General features: G+C 49.2%; 1 protein-coding gene and 1 long non-coding RNA gene across 7 annotated transcripts in view; one reads left to right on the forward strand and one right to left on the reverse strand.

The window, feature by feature from the left end:
* ACAP3 (ArfGAP with coiled-coil, ankyrin repeat and PH domains 3) overlaps nt 1–15,658 on the forward strand; it is a 79,754-nt gene extending 64,096 nt beyond the window's left edge. The window contains exons 19-25 of one of the 6 annotated variants that reach the window (XM_085080180.1): nt 1,197–1,298; nt 2,510–2,593; nt 5,680–5,772; nt 6,780–7,000; nt 8,661–8,770; nt 9,665–9,775; nt 10,932–15,658. In XM_085080180.1, coding sequence (XP_084936306.1) covers nt 1,197–1,298; nt 2,510–2,593; nt 5,680–5,772; nt 6,780–7,000; nt 8,661–8,770; nt 9,665–9,775; nt 10,932–11,079 — 869 coding nt within the window. In that variant the 3' untranslated portion in view covers nt 11,080–15,658. Of the gene's footprint in view, nt 1–1,193; nt 1,299–2,509; nt 2,594–5,670; nt 5,773–6,779; nt 7,001–8,660; nt 8,771–9,664; nt 9,776–10,931 lie in introns of all 6 variants that reach the window. The other 5 variants (XM_085080179.1, XM_085080182.1, XM_085080184.1 and 2 more) reach the window with 5 other exon arrangements.
* A 3,380-nt stretch (nt 15,659–19,038) lies between these two features.
* On the reverse strand, nt 19,039–20,353 carry LOC146428213 (uncharacterized). Its single transcript, XR_014856111.1, has 2 exons — nt 20,029–20,353; nt 19,039–19,956 (listed from the first exon to the last, which is right to left on the reverse strand). It is a non-coding gene; the product is annotated as an uncharacterized LOC146428213 (long non-coding RNA).
* Between the last annotated feature and the right edge of the window lie 141 nt (nt 20,354–20,494).

Genomic DNA, 20,494 nt, shown 5'->3' on the forward strand with positions numbered 1-20,494 from the left:
GAGTCCCCATCCCATGTCCCCAGTCCCTGGGAATGCCCCTGGAGCAGCCCTGGCCCCTTCCAGGACCTTCCTGGGAAAACGGTGTGGCACAAAGCCTTTTCCAAAGGCTTTAAAAAGCTTTTAAAGCTATTTCCTGAGGTTTTCCAGCTGCTCCTGTATCCCCTCTCCATGTCCCCAAACCCTGGGAATTCCCCTGGAGCAGCCTCAGCCCCTTCCAGAACCTTCCTGGGAAAACAGTCTGGCACAAAGCCTTTTCCGAAGCCATTTTTAAAGCCATTTTAATGGTATTTCCTAAGGTTTTCCAGCTGCTCCTGAGTCCCCTCCCTGTGTCTCCAATTCCAGGGAATACTCCTGGTGCAGCCCTGTTCCCTTCCAGGACCCTCCTGGAAAAATGTTCTGGCACAAACCATTTTTTTTTATTTCCATGCTGCTCTTTAAAAGCCTTTAAAGCCATTTATTGAGGTTTTCCAGTTGTCCCTGTGTCCCCAAGCCCTGGGAATGCCCCTGGAGCAGCCTCAGCCCCTGACTTTAGTCTGAAATTTATTATCATCTTTTGGTGGCTCAAGAAGGGTTCTGGCTGCTCCAGGTGTTCTGAGATGACTTTGGTCAGAAATTTGTGATATTTTAGTTCCTTAGGAAGATTCTGTCTGCTCTGGGATGACTTTGGGCAGAAATCTGTGATATTTTAGTTCCTTAGGAAGGTTCTGGCTGCTCTGGGATCTGAGTTTGATCACAATTTGTGATATTTTGGTCACTCAAGAAGGGTTTTGGCTGCTCTGGGATCTGAGTTTGATCACAATTCATTATATTTTGGTCACTCAAGGAAGGGTTGGGGCTGCTCTGGGATGAGTTCGATCACAATCTGTGATATTTTGGTTGCGCAAGAAGGGTTGGGGCTGCTCTGGGATCTGAGTTTGATCACAATTTATTCTATTTTGGTTGCTCAGGAAGGGTTCTGGCTGTTCTGGGATCTGAGTTTGATCACAACTTATTGTATTTTGGTTGCTCAGGAAGGGTTGTGCTGCTCTGGGATCAGTTTGATCACAATCTGTGATATTTTGGTCACTCAAGAAGGGCTCTGGCTGTTCTGGGATGAATTTGATCAGCAATTTATGACATTTTGGGGCGTGCAGCCCCATCTGGTGAAGCCTCTCGTTTTCCAGAGATTAATCCTGATTCCCTGTGTGCCACAGCAGCCACCCTGGAGCGCAAGTTCCGCCGGGACTCGCTGTTCTGCCCCGACGAGCTGGACTCTCTCTTCTCCTACTTCGACACCGGCGCTGGCTCTGGGCCTCGCAGTAAGTGCCTGAGAGCTGCTGAGTCCTGCAGGGCACGGCACTGCAGAGGGCTCAGATAGTCCAGATATTCCAAATAACAGTCCAGCAGAGGGTCGATATACCAAATATTCCAAATAGTATTCCAGCAGAGGGTCAAGATTCCAAATATTCCATATAAATATTCCGACTATTCCAGCAGAGGGTCAAGATGCCAGATACTCCAAATAATATTCCAGCAGAGGGTCGAGATTCCATCTATTCCATATAAATATATTCCATATATTCCAGCAGAGGGTCAAGATTCCAAATATTCCAAATATTCCATATAAATATTCCAAATATCACAGCAGAGGGTTGAGATTCCAAATATTCCAAATAATCCAAATAGTATTCCAGCAGAGGGTTGAGATTCCGAATATTCCATATAAATATTCCAAATATTCCAGCAGAGGGTCAAGATTCCAGATGTTCCAAATATTCCAAATAATACTCCAGCAGAGGGTCGAGATTCCAAATATTCCAGCAGAGAGTCAAGATTCCAAATAAATATTTGAAATATTCCAGTGGAGGGTTGAGATTCCAAATAGATATTCCAAAGGATCCAGCAGAGGGTCAATATTCCAAATATTCCGAATAATACTCCAGCAGAGGGTCAATACTGCAAATATTTCAAATATTCCAGCAGAGGGTCGATAGTCCAAATATTCCAAATAATATTCCAGGAGAGAGTTGATATTCCAGACATCCCAGCAGAGGGGTGAGCACCCTTTAAGGCTCTTTTATCACCTATTTTTATGTGCTGCTGCCACTTGGCCTTCTGGTGGATGTGGATTTTTTTCCTCCCATAGCATCTTTCCCTCCCAGACCATGCATTCCATTGGCTTCTTTTTTAATTTTATTTTCCTTTTTTTTTTATTTTTAATTCCGCTTTTCATTTTGGCTTTCCTTTTTTCTAATTTTTAATATTTTTTTTAATGTTTAAATTTTTTTGTTTTAATTTTTTTGTTTTTATTGCTTTTTTCCTTTCAATTTTTTCGGTCATTTTTTTTCCCTTTTCATTTTTTTTTTCTAATTTAAAATTTTTTTTTTGTAAATTCATCTTTTTAATTTTTTTTTTTTTTTTTTAGCCGAGCCTCGCTGAGGACAATTTTCTTTTCCTCTCTTTTTTTTTTTTTTTAATTTTTATTTTTTTTTGCGTTTGTTCCAACGAACTCCCCTCCACCTTCCTCTAGGTGCCAACCACCCCTGTGCGCAGCCCCCGCTGGCAGGTGGCCCCTGGAGTGGGCCAGGTCCCGCTGGGTCCCTCCTGGACGGAGGTAAGGTGACGCTCTGGCAGCCAGCAGCACCACAGACACCCAAATTCCGCTCCTTTCACCCCAAAATCCCGACGGATTTCAGCTCAGCCATTCCCCTGGCGTTCCGCAGGCAAAGCTCTCCCTGAGGTTTTCAGCTTGTTACACCTTAGAGGATGTGATAAATTTAATTTATCCTCTAAGGAATGAATGCCTCAGAGGATCTAACGCTGGACAGGTGGGATCTCAGAGAGGAAGTTAATTTATTTTATTTTTATTTGATTTTATTTGGTGTTCTAAGAAAACAGAGTGTTTGTGTTCAACGATCATCCTTAGCTCAGGAGTTATTCAAACTTCCTGGCTCAGTTGCTTGTTCTTGTAGGGATTTACAATTTAAAATTTACAATTTCCAATTTGCAATAATTCAGGAGTTATTCAAACTTCTTGGAGTTATTCAAACCTCCTGGCTCAGTTCCTTGTCCTTGTAGGAATTTACAATTTAAAATTTCCAATTTACAATAATTCAGGAGTTATTCAAACCTCCTGGCTCACTTCCTTGTCCCTGTAGGAATCCCCAAGAATTATTTGTAGCCCTGAGTTTGGCACAACAGAAACTCCCAGGTTTTCCTCCCTGTCCACATTGTCTCTTGGAATTGAGAGAAAAAAGGTGCTTTAGGGTTTGTCTGAATCAGAGCTGTCCCAGTTTTGAGGAATTTTGGGCTTTTAGGCCATAAAACCAACGGGAAATGTAGGATTTCAGAGTCCCTCGAATCCCTCCGGCCTCATCTTGCTCCTGGAGGAGAAAATAGCAAATTCCTCAGAGAGAAAACAGCAAATTCTCTCAGAAGGAAAATATCAAATTCCCTTAGAGAGGAAAATAGCAAATTCTCTCAGAGAGGAAAATATCAATTTCCCTCAGAGGAGAAAATAGCAAATTCTCTCAAAGAGAAAATAGCAAATTCTCTCAGAGGGGAAAATAGCAAATTCTCTCAGAGAGGAAAATAGCAAATTATCTTAGAGAGGAAAATAGCAAATTCTCTCAGAGAAGAAAATATCAAATTCTCTCGGAGAGGAAAATAGCAAATTATCTTAGAGAGGAAAATATCAAATTCTCTCAGAGGAGAAAAATATCAAATTCCCTCGGAGGAGAAAATATCAAATTCTCTTGGAGAATTCCCTCGGATAGAAGGAAATAGCAAATTCTCTCAGAGGAGAAAATATCAAATTCCCTTAGAGAGGAAAATTGCAAATTCTCTCAGAGAGGAAAATTGCAAATTCTCTCAGAGAGGAAAATAGCAAATTCTCTCTGAGAGGAGAAAATAGCAAATTCCCTCAGATAGGAGAAAATAGCAAATTCTCTCAGAGGAGAAAATAGCAACTTTCTCCCCGCTGCAGGGAGAGCAGGGCTGGGAACGTGCTGGATCCACACCCATGTGCCACGAGGCAGATCCTCCCTTTCCCCACATTTTCGGGAATGTGGAGCAGAGCCGCCAGCCCTCGCTGCAGTCACGTTTTCCCTCCTGCCCAGGCCGTGGGTTTGTTTGCTATAAAAATCCCCAGCAGCTCCAAAAAAAGCCACTCGTGCTGCAGGCCACTGGGGTGGCTTCATTCCCTCGTGGGGCTGCAGGATTCCTCGTGATCCAGGATTTTGGGAGCTCTCGTGGAGAGCCTGATCTTCATCTGGGAATTTGCTCTGGGCAGTTTGGCAACCTTGGAAATTCAGAATTCTGGTGCTACTGAGGTTGTTCCAGGCTCGGCTCAGTGGTTCTTGCAGCTTTTGCTGCTGTTCCTCTTTGCACAGAGCACTCAGCTGGTGTAGGAATATTTTTCCAGGCTTGATTTCCTTCCTGATTGCAGAGGTTTGAGGATGGGGATGGAAGATCTGGAGTTCTGTGAGGCTTTCTGGTCAGTGGGGAGTTTAAAGCAGCAAGGAGGAGAATCCCAAGGGAAGGAGAATCCCAGAGAGGAGGTGAATCCTGAGGAAAGGTGATCCAAGAGAGGAGAACCCAGAGAGGAGGTGAATCCAAGAGAGGTGAATCCCAAGAGAAGGTGAATCCACAGTGAATTCCCAAGGCTGGCCAGCCATCCCTCAGGACAAAGGGAACATCCATCCCTCTTCCTGCAGGAGCAATTCCTTCTTCCTGCCTTTCTCTCCTTTTCCTGACCATTTTGGTGCAATCTGAGGAAGTTTCCCCTCCCCTGACACCTCGTGTGACCTCAGACAAGTGGCTTTGTCCTTCACCTCCATCCCTGGAGGCATCCCAGGCCAGGCTGGATGGGTTTGGAGCACCCTGGGACAGGGGGAGCTGTCCCTGCCATGGGTCAGGAGCAGGATGAGCTTTAGGATCCCTTGGGATCCCAAAAAACCCCTTGGATTCTGGGATTCCTTGGATGGAGCCAGGCAGGGAAGGTGGGAAGCACTGCGGGACAGGGAGGAGATTCTGGGAATGGATGAGAACAATTCCAGAGTTTGGTTTAGCTCCAGATGTGATTCAGCTCCAGCTGTGATTTGGCTCCAGATGTGATTTAGCTCCAGCTGTGATTCAACTCCAGCTGTGATTCAACTCCAGCTGTGACTTAGCCCCAGATGTGATTCAACTCCAGCTGTGATTCAACTCCAGCTGTGATTTGGCTCCAGCTGTGATTTGGCTCCAGCTGAGATTTGGCTCCAGCTGTGACTCAGCCCAGCCATGCCAACCAACCCAAGTGCCAGCTGCAGAGCTCTGAGTTTGTTTGTTTGTTCCGAGCACAGAGGGGTCTGGCTGTGCAGTGCCACCTCGTGCCACCCTGTCTCTGCTGCTGCTCCGCTCCAGTCTCCGTCACACCCCTCAGGGATGGCCGCAGGGGCTGTCCCCAGCTGTCCCCAGTGCTGTGGCAGTGTTGGAGCATCCCTGCATGAGGGCCACCGTGGGGACACGGCCACCGTGGGGACATTGCCACCATGGAGGCTTCTCCTCAGGGCTGAGTGGGGTGGCAGCGCCCTGTCCCTGTGCCCTGTCCCCATGCCAGTGGTGTGTGTGACGTCCCTGTCCCCCCCGGCTGGGCTGGGCTCGGCTCTGGGGGGCCTGGGGGTTAAAGTGGCCTTGCTTTGTGTCCTGTTGGCCCCGCAGGTCTGAGCAGTGACAGTGGCCTGGGAGGGAGCACCGATGGCAGCACCGACATCCTGGTGTTTGGCTCCGTGGTGGACAGCGTCACCGAGGAAGGTGGGTGGCACCTGAGCAGGGCTTTGTCACCTCCGTGAGGGACAGGGTGACACAGGAGGGTGGTGGCACCTGAGCAGGGCTTTGTCACCTCCATGAGGGACAGTGTGACACAGGAGGGTGGTGGCACCTGAGCAGGGCTTTGTCACCTCTGTGAGAGACAGTGTCACCGAGTAAGGTGGGTGGCACCTGAGCAGGGCTTTGTCACCTCTGTGAGGGACAGGGTGACACAGGAGAGTGGTGGCACCTGAGCAGGGCTTTGTCACAGGGACAGTGTGTCACAGGAGGGTGGTGGCACCTGAGCAGGGCTTTGTCACCTCTGTGAGGGACAGGGTGACAGAGGGAGGTGGGTGGCACCTGAGCAGGGCTTTGTCACCTCTGTGAGGGACAGGGTGACAGAGAAAGGTGGGTGGCACCTGAGCACGACTTTGTCACCTCTGTGAGGGACAGGGTGACACAGGAGGGTGGTGGCACCTGAGCAGGGCTTTGTCACCTCCCTGGTGGACAGTGTGACAGAGGAGGGTGGGTGGCACCTGGGGAAGGCTTTGTCACCTCCCTGGTGGACAGTGTGACAGTGTGGTGGCACCTGGGGGTGGCATCTGGGCAGGGCTCTGTCTGGAGTGTTTGTGAAGGGTACAAGGAGAGGAAAAGGGTATAAAATTGTATAACAAGGGTATAAAAATGTATAAAAAGGGTATAAAATGTATAAAACGGGTATAAATTTATAAAAAGGGTATAAAAATACATTTAAAGAGTATAAAAGTACATTTAAAGGGTATAAAAATGCATTTAAAGGGTATCAAATATCTAAAAAGGCTATAAAAATTTATAAAAAGGGTATAAAGAAAGGACAAAAAAATCACCAGGCATCACCTTCCCACCCACCCCAGCATGGGATTCTCTTCCCACCGAATTTCCCCAAAACAAAGCCAGAAATATCTACATAAAGCCCCAGGACTGGCAGCAGGAACACAAACCCAGGCTGACCCCTCCCCACCCTGTCCCCGCAGAGTGCGAGGCGTCCGAGGAGTCGAGCGGCGAGGCGGAGATGGAGCAGGAGGTGTCAGACCTGGAGGATGTCCGTGAGCTGCACCCCGGGCTGCTGCTGTACCGCGCGGCGCAGAGCCGCAACCTGCCGCTGATGGCCGAGGCGATGGCGCACGGGGCCGAGATCAACTGGGCCAACGAGGAGGATGAGAGCAAAACCCCACTGATCCAGGCTGTCAGCGGGGTGCGTGGGGATGGGATAATGGGATGGGATGATGGGGATGGGGATGGGATTGGGAATGGGGATGGGGATGGGATGGGATGGGATGGGATGGGATGGGATGGGATGGGAATGGGAATGGGAATGGGAAAGGGATGGGATGGGATAATGGGATGGGATGATGGGATGGAATGGGATAATGGGGTGGGATGGGATGGGAATGGGATGGGATGGGGATGGGATGGGAATGGGAATGGGAATGGGAATGGGAATGGGAATGGGAATGGGGATGGGGATGGGGATGGGAATGGGGATGGGGATGGGAACGGGATGGGAATGGGATGGGATGGAATGGAATGGGAATGGGAACGGGGATGGAATGGGATGGGAACAGGATGGGGATGGGATGGGAATGGGAATGGGAATGGGAATGGGAATGGAATGGGATGGGGATGGGAATGGGAATGGGGATGGGAATGGGGATGGGATGGGATGGGATGGGATGGGATGGGGATGGGAACAGGATGGGGATGGGAATGGGAATGGGAATGGGAATGGGAATGGGAACAGAATGGGGATGGGAATGGGAATGGGATGGGATGGGAATGGGAATGGGAACGGGAACGGGGATGGGAATGGGGATGGGATGGGATGGGAATGGGATGGGATGGGATGGGAACAGGAATGGGAATGGGAACGGGATTGGGAATGGGAATGGGAATGGGAAAGGGATGGGAGCTCCTGGATCTGGTTTGGAGCATTCTTCATGCCTAGAGTGGCTAGCAAAGTTCAGAGAATAACAAGCAGTGTTTATATATTTATTTATATATTTGTTTTTATTTTTACCTTTTTAATATATTTAGATTTATTTTGATCTTTTTTAATATATTTATATTTCTTTATGTATTTATTGAAGGGTCTTCAGGTGCATTTAGGGCTATTTAGATTTATTTTTATATTTTTTAATATATTTATATTTCTTTATGTGTTTGTTGAAGGGTCTTCAGGTGCATTTAGGGCACTCACAGCCCAACCAGGGGCTACACCCTAAATGGACAGCAGGTCATGGGTTGTTCATACTTTATACGTTTTTATGAGGTCACACATTTTTCATATTTAGTAGGTTCTTTATAAGCTCACAGGTTTTTCATACATTATAGGTTTTTTATAAGGTCACAGTTTTTTCATACTTTATAACTTCTGTCCATTTGCATATTGAGGTTTAATCCTCCAATTACACCTTCAGCTAATGAAGTCAATTACCCCAAGTTTGCTCCCCCAATTAATTCACTGTTGTTTACATATCTCAGGGTCTGAGACAGTGAGGTGAGGTGTCCTTGAGTTTTGGGCTTGGAGAGGAATTCTTTTGTCTAAAAAATTAGAGAAATAAGCTTAACACCTGTATGGAGCCCAGAGTTACACACTAGAGAATCACAGGATTACAGATCCACGGAAAATACAGAAGCTAAAATCCTAAAGCATCACTCATGGGATTTGACCTAAAATTTGCTCATTTTAGTGCATTTTGGATCAAAAGCTTTTTCCAATTCCGCTTGAAACACAAAAGACATCATGACAGGATATTTTGACATTTTAAAACCACAGGATATATCACCACAGGAATTGTCCAGCCTGTGCATCCTGCCGGCTGAATCCACGGAAAAATCCCAATTTCCCTCTGCAGGGCTCCTTGATAGCCTGTGAGTTCCTGCTGCAGAACGGGGCTGATGTCAACCAAAGAGACTCGCGGGGCCGCGGCCCGCTGCACCACGCCACCTACCTGGGCCACACCGGGTGAGAGTCCCCAAATTTCCACCCCCGGAATGGGATCTGCAGCTGGAGAACTCTGGGAGTCATGGGGATTTGGGGTTTGGGGGGAATTGATTTGTGAAATGTGGGGTTCGGAGCAGATTGGGGACTTGGAGCTGGGTTAGATGGGATTTTGGGGTGAAATGCTTGCCTGGGGTGGAATTTCCAGAGAATGGGATTCCCAGGGAATTCCCAGTCCTGGAAGTGCCCAAGGATGGGTTGGAGCAACCTGGGATTATGGAATTCATCACCCATGGAATGGGATGAGCTTTGGGGTCTCTTCTACCCAAACCAGTCTGGGATTCTCTGTGTTTTATTTATCCCTTTATTACCCTAAAACCCCCAATTTTTATTGTTTTATTCTGCCTAAATAAAGGCAGAAACCTCCAAATTCTGGCAGGCACAGCTTCACTTGGAGTCAGAAAGGAATGGAGGTGTGGAGGCCAAATTACCCCTTTTGGAATTTGGGGATAATTACCTCCATGATCGATCTGTGGGATCACAGAGATCATTATCCTCCAGAAAATCAAATCCATGGAGTCCTGGGATGGATCATCGGTGAAGGGTTGGATGCTAGAGAGGAGGATTTGGGATCAGTTGGTTCCAAGATGACTTTGGGATTTGGGATCAGTTGGTTCCAAGATGACTTTGGGATTTGGGATCAGTTGTTTCCAAGATGACTTTGGGATTTGGGATCAGATGGTTCCAAGATGACTTTGGGACGGGGATTGAATCCCTCCGTGTCCCTGCTGTGATCCCCACGGGGATTGGGATGATTGTGACGATTGTGAGGGAATTCCATATGGTGGAAATCTGGGAATTCCGTGCTCCTGGAGCTGGAATTCCCGCCCTGAAATCCCTCATGTCCCCCGTTTCCAGGCAGGTGTGTCTGTTCCTGAAGCGCGGCGCCAACCAGCACGCGGTGGATGGCGACGGGCAGGACCCGCTGAGCATCGCCGTGCAGGCGGCCAACGCTGACATCGTCACCCTGTGAGCGCTGGGAACGCTGGGGGATACTGGGGGATACTGGGGAGTACTGGGGAGTACTGGGGAATACTGGGGGATACTGGGGGATACTGCCCAGGGATTGGGAAACAGCGGGGAACACCGGGGAAATAGCGGGAAACACTGGGAAACATCAGGAAACACTGCCCAGGGACTGGGAAATAGCAGAAAACTTCAGGAAATGCTGGGAAAACACTGCCCAGGGACTGGGAAACACTGGGAAACATCAGGAAACACTGCCCAGGGACTGGGAAATAGCAGGAAACTCCAGGAAATGCTGGGAAAACACTGCCCAGGGACTGGGAAACACTGGGAAACATCAGGAAACACTGCCCAGGGACTGGGAAATAGCAGGAAACTCCAGGAAATGCTGGGAAATACGGGAAAACACTGCCCAGGGACTGGGAAACCCTGGGGAACATCAGGAAACACTGCCCAGGGACTGGGAAATAGCAGGAAACTCCAGGAAATGCTGGGAAATACAGGAAAACACTGCCCAGGGACTGGGAAACACTGGGAAACATCAGGAAACACTGCCCAGGGACTGGGAAACACTGGGAAACATCAGGAAACACTGCCCAGGGACTGGGAAAGATTGCTTAGGGACTGGGAAATATCAGAAAACACCGGGAAATACCGGGAAACACTGCCTGGGGACTGGGAAACACCAGGAGACTCAGGGAAACACTGTCTGGGAACTGGGAAATACTGGGAAACATGGGGAAAGGCTGCCTAGGCATTGGGAAACACTGCCTGGGAACTGGGAGATACTGGGAAATGCTCCTCAGGACTGAGAAATACTGGGGAACACTGCCTGGGGAGTGGGAAGCACTGGGAAACAGTGCCAGGGAACTGGGAAATACTGGGAAACACTAGGAAACACTGCCTGGGAACTGGAAGACACTGGGAAGCACTGGGAAGCACTATCTGGAGATTAGGAAACATTGGCAAACACTCCCTGGGGACTGGGAAGCACTGCCTGGGGACTGGGAAATACTGGGAAACATTGGAAAACACTGCCTGGGGACTGGGAAATACTGGGAAACATTGGGAATCACTCCCTGGGAACCGGGAAACGCCAGGAAACGCTGCCAGCAGAGCAGGAATAACCCCATTCCCCCCTGCCCCATGCTCCCCGCAGGCTGCGCCTGGCCAGGATGAACGAGGAGATGAGGGAGGCCGAGGGGCCCTTGGGGCAGCCAGGCCAGTACCCCAGCAACAGCCCCACGGAGCTGCAGTACAGGAAATGCATCCAGGAGTTCATCAGCCTCAACATCGACGAGTGTTAGTGACGGCTCCGCGCTCCCGGCGCCCCCGGCATTCCCAGCCTCGCGTCTCTCGGTGTTTTCCTCGCGGATTCGGTCTGTTTTCGACGCCTGCGCCGCTGCCCTTGGCGGGGAGGCCGAGGGGGTTTTGCTGTTTGGTTCTCACGCTTGGCTGCTGGATGGTTGGTTTGGGTTTTTTTGTTCCGGAGTTGGAGCTTCCCAGGCGGCGGCGTGTGGAGTGGAGTGTGTGGGAAGTGCGGGAGATGAGCTTAGAGTTGTCAGAAAAATGGGAAATGAAACAAACAACCAAGAGAAGAAAAGGAAAAAAGCCTCTGTGACCAGGAGAGAACCACCAGCAGCAGGATCGGGTGAAGAGCTCCTGGGTGAACCGGAGTTGGCTTGGAATTCTGGCAGGGATTGTGGAGTCCTCAACCCTCTCTGCCCCTGGGACAACTCCGAGGTGTCCTCCCCGCCAGGCCGGCGCTGATTTTGGGGCAGGGATGCTCCGGAATGCCGGGAAGGGCTGTGATCGGGATCGGGATCGGGATTGGGATGGCCGGCTCCTCACCCCTCGCTGCTCTCAGGACCAAACCAGCCCTGCTCCTTCCCGCTGCTCCAAGCCATAGCTGCCCTGCTCCATCCCGCCGCACTCCCGCAGCGGCAGCGCCGATCCCCGCGGGATTCCCGGGACAAGCTTGTCGCAGGCGATGGGCTCGGGGCCGGGAGGGGCAGCCCGGTTCGATTCCCCAATCCCCTGCTCCCTGCAGGATTTCAGCAGGATTTCAGAATTCCACTTGCATGCATCCCCTCCGCGCTCTGCCCGCATGTCGGAGCTCCTTCCTCTGCAGCTCGGAGCTCCAGGGAGCAGCAGGATCTCTGTGTTCCTCTCCTTTTTCCCGGGATCCAGTGAGGGAATGTGGTTCTCCTTGCAGCACTTTGTCGCTGTCTCGTGTCTCTGGAGCTGTGCTGTCCCGACTTGGGGGGACTTGGGGACCTTGGGAATGCTCTGTCAGAGCCGGGATTGCCCTCTGGAGCTTTTCCCCAATGTCCCCAACTGGCACCACAGGTCCAGGACCTCGGGAACACTCAGGCTGGGAGGTTGGAGCTGGAATTGCCCTGTGGGAACCTTTTCCTGACATCCCCAGTTGGTTGTCCAGGAGCTCTGGAATGCTCTGTCGGAGCTGGAATTACCCTGTCGGAGCCTTTTCCCAATGCCCCCAGCTGCAATTGGCTTCCAGAGGTTGTCTAGGAGCTCTGGAATGCTCAGGCTGGAAGGTCAGAGCTGGAATTGCCCTGTCAGAACCTTTTCCTGATGTCCCCGATTGGCACCAGAGGTTGTCCAGGAGCTCTGGAATGCTCAGGGTGGCAGTTTGCAGCTGGAATTACCCTGTCAGAGCCTTTTCCTGATGTCCCCAACTGCAGTTGGCACCAGAAGTTTTCCAGGAGCTCTGGAATGCTCTGTCAGAGCTGGAATTATCCTGTCAGAGCATTTTCCCAATGCCCCCAACTGCAAATGGCTTCCAGAGTTTGTCCAGGAGCTCTGGAATGCTCAGGGTGGGAGTTTGCAGCTGGAATTGCCCTGTCAGAACCTTTTCCTGATGTCCCCAACTGCAGTTGGCACCAGAGGTTGTCCAGGAGGTCTGGAATGCTCTTTGAGAGCTGGAATTGCCCTGTAGGAGCTTTTTCCCGATGTCCCCAATTAACCAATTGGGGTTAATTAACCAGAACCTCTGGAATGCTCTGCCAGAGCTGGAGTTGCCCTGTCAGAGCCTCTTCCCGATGTCCCCAGCTGGCACCGGAGGCTGTCAGGGCTCAGAGGTGACATCCCTGCCCGGGCTCCAGAGTCAGGCCCCAGTGCCTTACGGATCATCCCGAGGGGATGCAGACCTCGCAGGGAATCCCAGGCAGATCCCCAACCCTCCTGCTCCATGGCCAGCAATCCCCAATCCTCTGATTCCTCATCCTTCTGCTCGGGAATTCTCCCTCCCTGCCTGGAAACCTCGGCCAGGTTTGTTCCTGGGGCTGGAATTGTGTCCTGGGATATCGAGGGAGCAGCTCTTCCCCCTCAGCAGCACTTCCACACCATGAAGAGGCTGTACTGGGTCTGTCCTGGCTCAAGGAAATTCCTCTTTCCTTAGGGAATTCCTGCTTCCTTAGGGAATTCCTTCTTCATTAGAGAATTTCTGCTTCCTTAGGGAATTCCTCTTTCCTTAGGGAATTCCTGCTTCCTTAGAGAATTCCTGCTTCCTTAGGGAAGCTCTGTCCCAGGTTTTCCTGCAGCCAGGAGAATCGTGCAATCCCCATTTCCCCGGAGCTTTGGGATGAGCTCTGCTCTGTCCCCGAGTCTGGAATGGCCCTGGTGACTCCGTGGTGCAAAATCTGCCCCCAGGGCCTCTTGTGCTTCCTTCAATCAGGAATATTCTCTTCCCAGCGATCTTGGGGAGTGAAAATTCCCCTTTCTGGCTGCTCCGTGCCTGGGCTGAAGCTCTCCTGTGCTCTTGGAGCACGCACTGACCCAAATTCCCCCAAATTTCGCTGCCTCCCCATCCTGGGCAGGCTGGAGAAGCTCCTGGAGCTCATCTTTCGCTCCTTTCTTTGAGTTTTTTCTCCTTCCTGACCCAAATTCCCCCAGATTTCACTGCCTCTCCTCCCGAGCAGGGCGCTGCTTTCCCCTGGGTGTCCCTGCCCGGTTTTGTCACCTTTTCCGTGTCATTCCAGCCTCTTCATCCCGCTGGCCATGGGAAATGCAGGGCTGAGCAGTGCCCTGGCTGCTCCCGGCACGGCTGGTGCTGATCCTGCTCCCAAAATCCGCCCCGAAATCCCAGTTTGCCTGCAGCAGGGTGCTGGTGTCCCTGGGGACAAACCCGGATCCCCCCGGGACAAACCCGGATCCCCCCGGGACACCCAGCCCAGCTCCTGGAGCGATTCACACAACCATCATCCCACCCTGGACCTTCTTCTTCCCGGGTCAGGAGCCGGGAGATTCCCGCAGGGAATTCCCTCTTCTCTCTGACCCCAAATTCCTGCCGATCTGCATCAATCCAGGCGGTTTTTGGTGCTGATTCCCCCTCGATTCCCCTTTTCCGCACTGGGAATCTTTTCCAGGGTTCCTCAGAGCTCTCGAGGGTGAAGTAGAAATTCCACTATTGCCACGATCCTGCTCTGCTTCCCGGCTCGGGAGCTGGGAGATTCCCAAAGGGAATTCCCTCTTCTCTCTGACCCCAAATTTGTGCTAATTTGCATCAATCCAGGCGATTTTTGGTGCTGATTCTCCTGGAAATTTCCCTTTCCACGCTGGGAATCTTTTCCAGGTCCTTCCAAGCTCTTGGAAATGCAGTGGAAGTTCCACCTCTGCCCTTTCCACGCTGGGAGCCTTTTCCAGGTCCCTCAAAGCTCTTGGAAATTAGGTAAAAATTCCACTATTGCCACGATCCTGCTCCGGGTCGGGAGCTGGGAGATTCCTGCAGGGAGTTTTCTCCTCACTCCTGCCTCGATTTTTTCTGGTCTGCATCAATCCAGGCGTTTTTTGGTGCTGATTCTCCTGGAATTGTGCTCTTTCCACGCTGGGAATCTTTTCCAGGTCCTTCCAAGCGCTCAGAAGTGAATTGGAAGTCCCAGCACTGCCACGATCCTGCTCAGGAGCTGGGAGATTCCCGCAGGGAATTCCCTCTTTCCCCACTTTGTGCTGATCTGCATCAATCCAGGCAATTTTTGGTGCTGATTCCCCTTTTTCCACGCAGGGAATCATTCCAGGCTCCTCCCAAGCTCTCGGGAGTTGGAAATCATTCCCAAATTCCCAAATTCCCAAATCCCAGCACTGCCACGCTCCCGCTCTGCTCAGATTCCAGCACAGCCACTGCCTGGAGATGATTTTTTATTCACCTGTACAGCAACTCCAAACACCCCAATTCCTTTTCCCAGCTTTTTAGGAGGAGTTAGGACCCCGACTGATCCTTCCTGATCCAAGGACAACCGCGGCTTCCGCTTTTGGGTCGTTTTATTTCACTTTCCCGGGAATTCTGGCTGGAAATCCTGGTCCAGTTGGCTCCCTGGAAGCTCAGACTCACTGCTGGAGTAAATGAAGTCGAGATTTAAAAAGAAAAAAAAAAAAAAATGTAAATACTGATGCAAAAAGCAGACAATTGATTCTTGATCATGTATTGGTACTTTATTTAGAGTCAATGTATAAAGCAACTCGGTGCACTTTTCCTACCTGACAGTATTTGGGGGGGTTTTATGTTCTTTTGTTATTATGGGTTTTGTGCTGTCTTTTTTAATCCGTGGAATTGTTAAGTATTTAATTTATTACGATGATTGATGTGCCCAGAGGACTAGTGCAATTTTTATTCAATACAGTCGGTCTGTATTTAATGTCAGGATTCTTTTGTAGCGTTGCTAGGGAATATTTTTCCAAACCTTGCTTTTCCTCCCCCCTGATTTTCCTTTTTTTCCCCTCCCTCCTCCCCTCTCTGTTTTCATCCTACAACTCATGAGGCGTTAAATGCCTTTTATTTGAGATATAACCCAACACTTGAGCACATCCTGCAGCCCCTAAAATGAACATTTCTCCCGGAAAAACACGCTAAGGAGGCACTTCTCCCCATTTTCCATGTTTCTTTGATTGTTATTTTTGCTCGGGGTGTGTGTGGGGGGATGTGTGAGCTCCGAATTCGGGAGGGGAGAGTGGGGAAGGTGCACAGAAAATTCATTTTCAGTGAAGGAAATGCATTTCCAGGCTCTGGGGATGATGAGAGAATGAGAATTTCCTCGTTTTCCTGCCTCGAACGCAGCTGGATTTGTGTTGTCCAATCCCCATGGGAATATCTGATCCATAAAATTACTATTTTCAAATTTTCCCATTTTTTATTTTTATTCCCCAAGGCCGTGTGAGTATTTTCTCTACACTTCAGCATTTCCCAGGAGGAGATTTGCCTTTGCCACAGCAAGCAAACTGCCAGGCACTGCCCAAATTCCTCCATAATCAGAATTTTTTGGGATCTGGTGAACATTTCCTTCCCTAACCAAGTGCCTGGACTTGGATCCAGTCTGGGTTTGGATCTCTGCATTTGGATTTTTTTTCTCCTCTCCAGCAAAATCCAGGGAAGCCTCAGGTTATTTCAGTGTTGCTGCCTCTGAGATGGGAAATTCCTCGGAGTATTTTATTGGGGAAAAAAGTGGAATTGGAAGATTTTATGCCTTTAATTTGAAAAAAAAGTGTGACAAGTTCAGCATGAAAGAGAATTATTGAGGTTGGAAAAGACCTCTGAGGTGGAATTATCGACGCTGCAGGTAATTTTTTGCAGATAAAGAGAGAACTGGAGGGAGGATTTCGGAATAAACAAATCAGGGCCATCTCAGAGCAGCCAAAAAAGGCCATAAATTATGCAAGGAAAAGCCAGGAGCTCGGGAAGAAATGCACTGATTTCCTGTCCCAAGCTGCCAGGGAATTTCTGCTTCCAACCAAAGACAGGAGAGGCTGGGAAGTGCCAGGGAGCTCTGGCAGAGCAAAGGGGCTGAGGGAGAGGAGATTCCGGGGGGAAAAATGGGGTTTTTGGGAGATTCTGGAGGGAAAATGGGTTTTTTTTTAAGATTCTGTAGTGAAAAGGGGGTTTTTTTGAGATTCTGGAGGAAAAATGGGTTTTTCTGGGAGATTCTGGAGGAAAAATGGGTTTTTTTGGAAGATTCTGGAGGAAAAAGGGATTTTGTTTGAGATTCCAGACCAGATGAGTGCTGTTTCCATAGGATTCCTGCTGGTTCCTCAGGGATTTTGGGGTTGGAATGGATTCCCCCTGAGCTTTTCCCATGGGAATGGGGAGAAAATGAGGGATTTTGAGGGATGTGGAACCAAGGGAGATCCCGAGAAGGATTTATAGGACACCTGGAATGGGAGCTGGGGAGCAGGATGGAGCAGGAAATGCCAGGATTTTGGGGTGGAAATGCTTTTATTCCTAGGAAATGCCAGGATTTTGGGGTGGGAATGCTTTTATTCCCAGGATTTGGGGTGGAAATGCCAGGATTTTGGGGTGGCAATGCTGCTGCTCCCTCAGGTGGCACCGCAGAGTGACCTGGGGATACCTGGGGACACCTGGGGACACCTGGGGACAGCAGGCCAGCCGAGGCTCCCAGAATTCATCCATCCCCACAGCTCGGACAGGGAGAGGTGCTTTGGCCAGGCCAGACAGCCTTTTGGCATTTTTAACCCTTTTTGGCCATTTTTAGCCCTTTTTGGCCATTTTTAGCTCTTTTTGGCCCTTTTTATCCCTTTCTGGCCAGGCCTGAGGTGCTTTGACCAGGCCTGAGAGCCTTTTTGGCCATTTTTAGCCCTTTTTGGCCCTTTAGCCAGGCCAGAGGTGCTTTGGCCACCTCAGAGGGCCTTTTTGGCCCTTTTTAATCAGGTCAGAGATCCTTTTTGGCCTGCCCAGAGGCACTTTCACCAGGCCAGAAGCCCGCTTTGGCCATTTTTGACCAGGCCAGAGGTGCTTTAGCCAGGCCAGAGGCTCTTTTTGGCTCTTTTTGGCTCTTTTTGGCCCTTTCTGACCAGGCCAGAGGCCCTTCAGCCAGGCCATAGGTGCTTTGGCCAGGCCAGAGATCCTTTTGAACCCTTCCTGACCAGGCCAGAGTCCCTTTTTGTCCCTTTTTGTCCCTTTTTGTCCCTTTTTCACCAGGCCAGAGCTCCTTTGGCCAGCTAGGAGATCCTTCCTGCCCAGGCCAGAGGTGCTTTTTGGATTTTCTGCCCAGGCCAGAGATCCTTTTTAGCCCTTTCTGACCCGCTCAGAGGTGCTGTGGGCAGCTCAGAGATCCTTTTTGGCCACCTCAGAAACCCTTCTGGCCACTTTTTGGCCCTTTTTGGCCATTTTTGGCCCTTTTTGGCCCTCCCTGGCCAGGCCCTGCACTGCTGTAAATAAAGCTCTACCTGCACTCCTCACCTCCTGCTCCCAACACCACTTTATTCCCAATTTTTACTCCTTTTCCCACCCAGTGCCACTTTATCCCAATTTTTACTCCTTTTCCCACCACTTTATCCCAATTTTTACTCCTTTTTCCTTCCCAATTCTGCTCCCAGCACCACTTTATCCCAATTTTTACTCCTTTTCCCTCCCAGCTCTGCTCCCTGTCCCTCTGGAACCAGAATTTCTCTGTGATCACCACACTCTGTACAATTTCAGAGCTCTTGCTGTGCTGTTTGCCTTTTTTTCCCTTTTCTCCTCTCCTCTCTCTTCTCTGGTCTCTTGAAGCACTGTTAATAAAAATCTGGATAAAATCAAATAAAATAAAAATAACCTTTCTCTCATCCTTCTCGGCTTGGTTTGTTGCTGTCTGGATTAACTGGAGCTGAAATCTTCCCTTTTAAACTCATTTTCCTTCTCTCTGCACCTCTCTGGGCTGAGTTGTGGGGCAGGGAATTTTTCTTTTTTCTGAGGTTTTTTTCTGGTTTTTATTTTAATTCTTACTATTTTAATTTTAATATTTTTATTTATTTTTATTTTTTGGGGGGGTTCTGGGTTTTTTAGGTTTTTTTAATTATTAATTTTTCTGGGAGTTTTCTTTCTTTTATTTTTACTATTTTTGTTTTTATATTTTTATTTTTATTTATTTTAATTTTTTCGGGGGGGTTCTGGGTTTTTAAGGTTTTTTTTAATAATTATTTTTTCTCTGATTTTTCTGGGGGTTTTTTATTATTATTTTATTTTTTCTCCAGGTCAGGGTGGACCCCGAATTCCCAGGATTTCTCCCTGGGTTCATCACCAGGTCAAAAATGAAATGAATAAAAATTTCATTTTATTGAATATAATTTTTAAAAAAATTTATTGAATATAAATTCATTAATTTTCATTTCCAAATTAATGAAATATCAGCTGAAGGCAAAGGCAAAGTCTGTATTCAGAGCATTTTATTATTTAAAAATAAAATAATATTGAAATAAAAACGAACCCAAATATCAGCTGAAGGCAAAGTCTACATCCAGAGCATTTTATTATTTAAAAATTTTTAAAAAAACCAAAGCTTGTGGATTTCTCTTTCCCTGCAAGTCACGAGTGAGGTTAAAACAGAGAAATCAAAATGCTCCTTACAACCTCCCCATCAAAAATAAATCAATTTCCCACATTTCCTGTACAGATAAATTACTAACATTACAGATAAATATTAACATTATTTCTGTTGATAAATTGGCTGTGGCAAAAACGCAGCCTTGGGTCCTTCTGTGGCAATCTGATGCTTTCCTGGGATTTCCAAAATCCTCAATCCCATTTTCCTGTCTTTGTTTCCCTGGGGGAAAATCAAATCCACTGGGAATGAGCTGGGAAATCCCAAAGCATCTCAGCAGCAGCAGAACGGGTGAGGAATCTGGGAATTCAGGGTGGAATTTGGGAATTCAGGGAGGAATCTGGGAATTCAGGGAATAATCTGGGAATTCAGGGTGAATCTGGGAATTCACAGAGAAATCTGGGAATTCAGTTAGGAACGTGGGAATTCAGGGAATAATCTGGGAATTCAGGGAGGAATTTGGGAGGAACCAGAGCCACCTCGGGAGGAACCCTCAGCTCCTCAGTCCTGTCCCAAATCCTATTCCTTGTGCACCCAAATCCCAAATCCCTGTCCTTGGAGCCCCTGGGAAATCCCAAATCCCTGTCTTTGGGACACCCAAATCCCACATCCAAAATCTGTGTCCCTGGTGCCTCCAAACCCCAAACCCCTGTCCTTGCAGCACCCACCACTGTCCTGGGTGCCCCCAAATCCAAAATCTGTGTCCTTGGAGCACCCAAACCCGAAATCCATGTCCTCAGGACACCCAAATCTCTATCCTTGGTGCAACCACCACTGCCCTTGGTGGCCCCATATCTGAAATCTGTGTCCTTGGAGCTCCCAAATCCCAAATCCCTGTCTTTGGAGCACTCACCACTGTCCTTGGAGAACCTAAATCTGAAATCTCTGTCCTTGGTGCAATCACCACTGTCCTTGGAGCACTCAAACCCCAAATCCAAAATCTGTGTCTTTGGTTCCCCTAAACCCCAAATCCCTGCCCTTGGTGCCCCCAATTCCCAAATCCCTGTCCTTGGAGCACTCACCACTGTCCTGGGAGCCCCCAAACTCCACATCCCTGTCCTTGCAGCCCCTAAACCCCAAATTCCCATCCCTGGAGCCCCCAATTCCCAAATCTCCATCCCTGGAGTCCCCAGTTCCCAAATCTCCATCCCTGGAGCCCCCAAACCCCAAATCACCATCCCTGGTGTCCCCAAACTCCACATCCCTGTCTCTGGAGCCCCCAATTCCCACATCCCTGTCCCTGGAGCCCCCAAACCCCAAATCCCTGTCCCTGGATCTCCCAGTTTCCAAATCCCTCTCCGTGGAGCCCCCAAACCCCAAATCCCTGTCCCTGGTGTCCCCAAACTCCACATCCCCATCCCTGGATCCCCCAGTTCCCAAATCCCCGTCCCTG

This window comes from Lichenostomus cassidix, chromosome 21 (genome assembly GCF_008360975.1).
Source record: "Lichenostomus cassidix isolate B80296 chromosome 21, HeHo_3.0, whole genome shotgun sequence".
Taxonomy (NCBI): domain Eukaryota; kingdom Metazoa; phylum Chordata; class Aves; order Passeriformes; family Meliphagidae; genus Lichenostomus; species Lichenostomus cassidix.